This window comes from Fukomys damarensis, unplaced genomic scaffold (assembly GCF_012274545.1).
Source record: "Fukomys damarensis isolate Sample0158 unplaced genomic scaffold, DMR_v1.0_HiC HiC_scaffold_4, whole genome shotgun sequence".
Taxonomy (NCBI): Eukaryota; Metazoa; Chordata; class Mammalia; order Rodentia; family Bathyergidae; genus Fukomys; species Fukomys damarensis.
Genome location: NW_022900916.1, coordinates 57,291,869 through 57,297,868, shown reverse-complemented (window position 1 = coordinate 57,297,868; position 6,000 = coordinate 57,291,869). Strand labels below are relative to the sequence as shown.

General features: G+C 37.9%; 1 protein-coding gene across 2 annotated transcripts in view; it reads right to left on the bottom strand.

Annotated features, from left to right (window-relative positions):
* Nucleotides 1–6,000, bottom strand: part of Col28a1 (collagen type XXVIII alpha 1 chain) — a 197,379-nt gene that overhangs the window by 55,439 nt on the left and 135,940 nt on the right. For both annotated transcript variants that reach the window (XM_033758283.1, XM_033758285.1), the window contains exons 26-27: nt 3,607–3,675; nt 2,246–2,314 (exon numbers count right to left, since the gene is read on the bottom strand). In XM_033758283.1, coding sequence (XP_033614174.1) covers nt 2,246–2,314; nt 3,607–3,675 — 138 coding nt within the window. The remainder of the gene's footprint in view (nt 1–2,245; nt 2,315–3,606; nt 3,676–6,000) is intronic.

Genomic DNA, 6,000 nt, shown 5'->3' with positions numbered 1-6,000 from the left:
TAATATCAGTTTTTGTTTCCAAAATCTGCCCTGACTTGATTACTACCCATCACATAACCTAGTTTCACTCCAGACAGATTTGAACACAGTATAAAATAAAGGGCATAAGAAAGGGTCTGAAGCCAGAGGACTCATGGTTGATGAAGATTAATTAAATGCAACTTAACATGCCCCAGTACGAAAAAAGGAAATGTTTCCAGATAGAAAGGAGAAAGCTGGCATCAGATTTAAGACATAGATATAATAAATTAACACTAGTGAATTGAGCTCATATTGGAGCAAACCCACACAACACCTTGTAGAGAGAGCATTACCATCTTTTAAGCATACAATTTAAGGATTAAGTATGAGAATGATGTTTATACAGAAGCAGAGTTGTGCTCTACTTTCCAGTGCCTGTATGCTATCAGCAACATGCTCTCTGGTCTTTGCTTGGATACTCAACCTGACAGATGAACAACTGTTATTAAAAGACCTGCCATGAAAACTCTGGACAACAGATCGACAGGGTTGGCAAACCCATGGCACATGTGCTGGAGCACGCTGCTTCTTACCACTGAAAGGTCTAAAAGGTTCACCATCACTGGATTAGAAGATTCAACACAGACTCACTGAGCTTTGCTTTTGACTCAGCTCATTTTTTCTACCCAGGAGTAAGTATTTAATGCCAACACAGGACTTCAACATTTATTATCTTAGGTTCCTTCTGTCTCCTACTTACTAAGTTCTGCTATTTGTAAAGGTTTGTTTTGAATATTTCCCTTTTTAGAATCAATCTTAATTATCTAAAGTTACCAGTTAACAATGACTCAATCTCAAAGCATACCCATGATAATGAATACCAATTTATTACAGGGAGGGGATAGAGAAATGAGCCAAGTTAAACACAAAATCACATATAAAGGGGAAAAGGGGGCTGGGTGTGGTGGCACACACCTGTAATCCCTGCATTTGGGAGGCTGAAGCCAAAGACCCACACAAATTTAAGCCCAGCTTGGGCTACAGAGTGAGACTTTGTATAAAAGAAATATGGCGGGGAAAAAGAAAAAGGGGGAATAAACTCTTTCAAATACTTGATAACCTTTAAGACACCAAATTATGTCTACTGAAATATGGGAGACCTTGAGAATTTCACCTTGCTAGATAGGTTTTTTGTTATCTAGCAATAATAAAGCAAAAATAAACCAGAAAGCAGGTATCTGTGAATTCTACTGGGGAACTTTTAAAATCACAATACTCAAACTACTCAGCCATAAAGAATGAGAAACTAGAGTCTATTAGCTAAATAGATGCATATCGAGGCCATACGCTTAAGGGAAATAAATAGGACCATGTGTAAATACTGAATAGTTTCTCTGGTGTGAAAAACTGAAAGTGTAAATATAGTTCAAATTGTATAATTGATAATGTAGAATAGGAAGAAAAGGGCCAAAGGAGCAAGGGAAGGGGGAAGGATAGAGGAAAGGAAAAAATATGAGAAAAGGAAACAATGGAAGACAAGTCTTTGTAAATAGGATATGGGGAAAAAATAAGAACCAAGATGTATCATGTAAGGGTACGATGATGAATGTAACTGTATTGGATACCTGAAAAGTACCAATAAACTCAATTAAAAAATCACAATACTCATAGTCTACCCTCTGATAAGAATCCAATCTTCAGGTGATTCCTTCGTGAGCGAAGGCTGGGAAGCTCCTCGCATTCTGCCCTCTGTCCCCTACCTCATGGTTATGAAGGGAACATGCAGGTGGGAGGACAGTTGAGCGGGTATGGGTGAAGGGGGAGAGGGAGAGGAGGAGGAAGAGGGAGGGAAGTAGAGAGAGAGAATGCAGAGCTGAACACGAAGTCTCCATTCTTCTGAGAAACCGGGAAGAACAACAAAAGTTAAAGTTTTCATTAGGCAATTTGTGTAATGTCTAGCATTTGTAGAACTATTATATTTATTGCATTTCTACACTTCTGGATAATGTCTTTAAATATTGGATGAAATTTTGGGCCGGGGATTTAGCTCAGCAGTTCGGTGGCCTGCCTCGCAAGCGCAAGGACCTGAGTTCGATCCCCAGTACCACAAAAAAAAAAATATATATATATATATGTACATGTATATATATATTGGATGAAAATTTAACTGCTAACCTCCCATTAAATCCATCTCATAATCACCATTATTTGTATTATCCCCAGTCTTTTCTCCTAAGCAAACTACTGACCTGAGAGATGATTACAACACAATCCATTCACTTACTTTAATTCCTTGGGATCCATAGCCCGGTGGCCCAGGAGGGCCAGGCAAGCCTTTCTGCCCAATATCACCCTGTGGGAAGATGGGAAGAAATTGAAAACAAGGTATAAGAAGACTAAGGAAGAAGATAAAACAAATATTACTGCTCAGCTTTATCCTTACTTCAGTCTGATCAGGACCTTCTCTCTGTCCATGAGTGATTTAATTCTTATTTAAAGCAGAGTTTTTCTTATTGAGGCCATACACTTAAGTGAAATACATAAGACACACGTGTAAATACTGAATAGTTTCTCTGGAGTGAAAAACTAAAAGTGTAAATAAGATCCAAATTGTATAACTGACTATGAAATAGGAAGAAAGGGGCTAAAGGTGTAGGGGAAGTGGAAAGGGTAGGGGAAAGGAAATAAAGGAAAAGAAAAAAATGAGAAAAGGAAAAAATGGAAACAAAGTCTTTGTAAATAGGGGAGGATAGAGGGGGTGAAGGGAGGGCAGGGACAAGGGGAAAAAAAAAACAAGAACCAAGATCTGTCATGTAAAGTACCAGATCCCAATGATAAATGTAACTGTACTGTATTCTTGAAAAGTGCCAATAAACAAAATAAAAAAAATAAATAAAGCAGAGTTTTTCTAAATAGTTTAGTTCAGTCAAATTGCTTGCAAACAAAATCACATCTGACCACATAGGACAGGTGGTAGGCAAAACCCAAGTTCACAAAACATATTGTTCAAAAGTATCTTAAGGCTACGTTAATAGGACAACTAAATGGGTTTTGTGGTTAGAGTTCAGTCCCAATTCTCAAATGCTTCATTAAGTTTATCTAATATTCAAAAATTTTAAAAATCCAAAATCTGAAATATTTCTGGTCTAAGCATGTCTAATAGGGATATTCAACGTGCACCATTAGTGCCAACCAAGTAAATAATAGCATGTGAAACTTTCTACTTTCAGGGTCAAGTTGGTGCTTCTAACAGTTAACTGTTCTGTCAAGTTGAGTAAGAAACACCCAGCCGACTGGCTTGGCACAGCCCTGGGTGTGACTGAATGACAGACTTACTGAAGAGGGAAAACCCACCCTGGCTATGGGTGGCACCAACCAATAGGCTTGCAGCCTGAATAGAATAAAAAAGGAAAGAAGGAGGTCTCTCTTCTGCTTCTTTGGAGGAGTTCTAATATTTGCCTCTGCCTTCAGACTTTCAACATCTATCTGCAGACTTCCAATACAGATTTCTTCACCCTTCCAGCTCGGACTGTGACACAGCATTCCAAAACTTTGGAGTTTGAAAAATTTCAGATTTGGGATTTTCAGATTAGAGATGCTCACCCTGCTTCTGACCCCAGGTAGATCACAGAGCTGAACACTCACCTTTGGCCCTTGAGTTCCTATGCCCCGAGGCCCAAAGGGACCTGGAGGGCCTCTGGCGCCAGGCTCTCCCTGAAAGACATAATGAACGATAGGTTAGTGATTTAAAAAAAACCCTTTATACTGCGGAATATTTCATTAAATATGCACATTCAATGATACATTTAATATTTTAGAAACCTTTGAATTTGATTAAGATATTAACTGAACCCCTTTTCTCCTAAATTACTTTCCTATTCTGACATGTTATCACCTTTTGTTTTATTTCTTATTGTCAGTCACACAATCTTTAAAACACTAATTAGGGTCCATTTTGAATCAATCCAGGTAGTTAACTTCTCGGCAACATTAACATATACTTTTTTCAGATCTCCTTCCTTTAGAATTTAGAAAAGTAATTGCTGCTATAATAAACAGAGGACAAAAGAAAATAATAAATAGAAGTTACAAGATATAATTACATCCTGAACTAATCAACAAAGACTCTATTATCTGACTCAGGGGTTGGGTTTATGATATTTGTGCCACTTGTGTGATTGTGACTGCAGAGCAAATCCTACAAAGTTTCTCCAAGGTGTGACAGTCTTAGAACAGGTGGCTATTACCAGAAAAGGGGTGAGGCCCAACAAGGTGGGTCAGACCCTGTGGTTGGACCCTTCCTAAGAAGCTAATGAAGGAAAAAAGCAGAAAAATAAAAAACTCTTTATTAGTTACATTCTGTATGCCTGAGACTACGCTAGACATGTTTGTGTGTGTTATTTAATTTAATATTTATAAGAATCCTGCATTACAGTGATAACTAGTTTAGCTAAGTCTGCTGAACCTCAGTAAATACATCAGATATGTAGAAAATAATATCTACATTTCACAGTGATAAGAATGCAACATGGCAAAGCATGTGAGTCTTCCCACCACAGGGTCTAGAAGAGGGCAGGTCCTTGGTAAATATCAGTGAGCTGCCCACCTGCCTTATGAAAGGGAAACTAAAGTTCACCCAGATCTGCACAAATACTAAGAGGCCAGGCCAGACAGACATAGACAAATAGGAAGCCTCCCTGCACTATTAAGCTACACTAGACCCTTTGGAAAACAGTTTGGCTGATTTTTAAAAGTTTCACGTATATTTACTACATGATCCAGCAATTTCACTTCACGACATATGTCCAAGAAAAAACAAAAACATATGTCACACAAAGTCCTATATCTGAACGTCCTTAGCTGCACTGATTCACACACTTCCCTATTTTCAAAACAGATAAGTCACTTCTCACCCCAATCTTTTGACAATCTCTAATAAAGTAGCATACTTCAAATTCTGTCTGGCTTAAATGAAGCGCTCCAATAGGAATGCCCTGGGTCATGTACACCTCTATGACCTCTTTTTTCTTCTCTGAAGTGTATGTACATTCCCTGCATGAAGACTTTCAACTACACCTGACAGATTCACACACTTCGCTATTTTTCAAAACAGACAAGTCATTTCTCATCCCAATCTTTTGACATCTCCTAATAAAACAGAATACAAGTAAACACAAATAAATTGATATTACCTAGAACTGTGGAATGCTTTATCAGAAGTAATCATCTCCTTCACCCCTACTTCACCCCAAATATAGCAGCTTCCTCTCCCATGTTCTTGTTCACCACACATCCAGGATTCAAATAAGAGGTTAGACAGGATGTAGCTGAGCACCATGTGCTTCCTGCAGAATACACAACCCCATCTAAAAAGAGAGTGGCCAAGGAAAACTGCACCTGGATCTGAACAGGTCTCTAGATCTACCAGCTTACAAAACCAGAAGACGGAGGGATGCCTTAGATCACACCATGGGGATACCATCAGCAAAATCCTCAAGTACAAATAACATATACATGGTGCAAGAAAAAAGAGTATGGGAGGAGTAAGCTGTGATTATAAGAGGCTTAAGATGTGTCTCGACCAAATGCAATTATTTGGGCAGCACTTGAATCCTAGTTCAAACAAACCAACTATTTAAAAAATTTAGATACCAATTCCCTACAGTGAATGTAATCATTCTATACTGCAAACATGTACTAATAAAATTTTTTTTAATTTATGAGAAAAACTAGAAAATTTGAGCACTGGATACTTGATATAGTATGGAATTATTAGTATTTTTAAGTTTGAAAACAGCACTGTAGCTATGCTTTGAATAAGAGCCATAATATCTGAGAGACAAATGCTAGTGCTTCAGAATGCAGTGAGGGGAGAAGAGGGGATACAGATAAGATCTAACATATGTTGATGTGGAAGTACAACAAGTAGGTAGCAGCTCGTTTCACTTGTCACTTTATTTTTGTATATGCTTAATAATTTTATAATCAAATGTTTGAATAACATTTTGAAAATCCCTGAACCATACCCCACAAAAATCT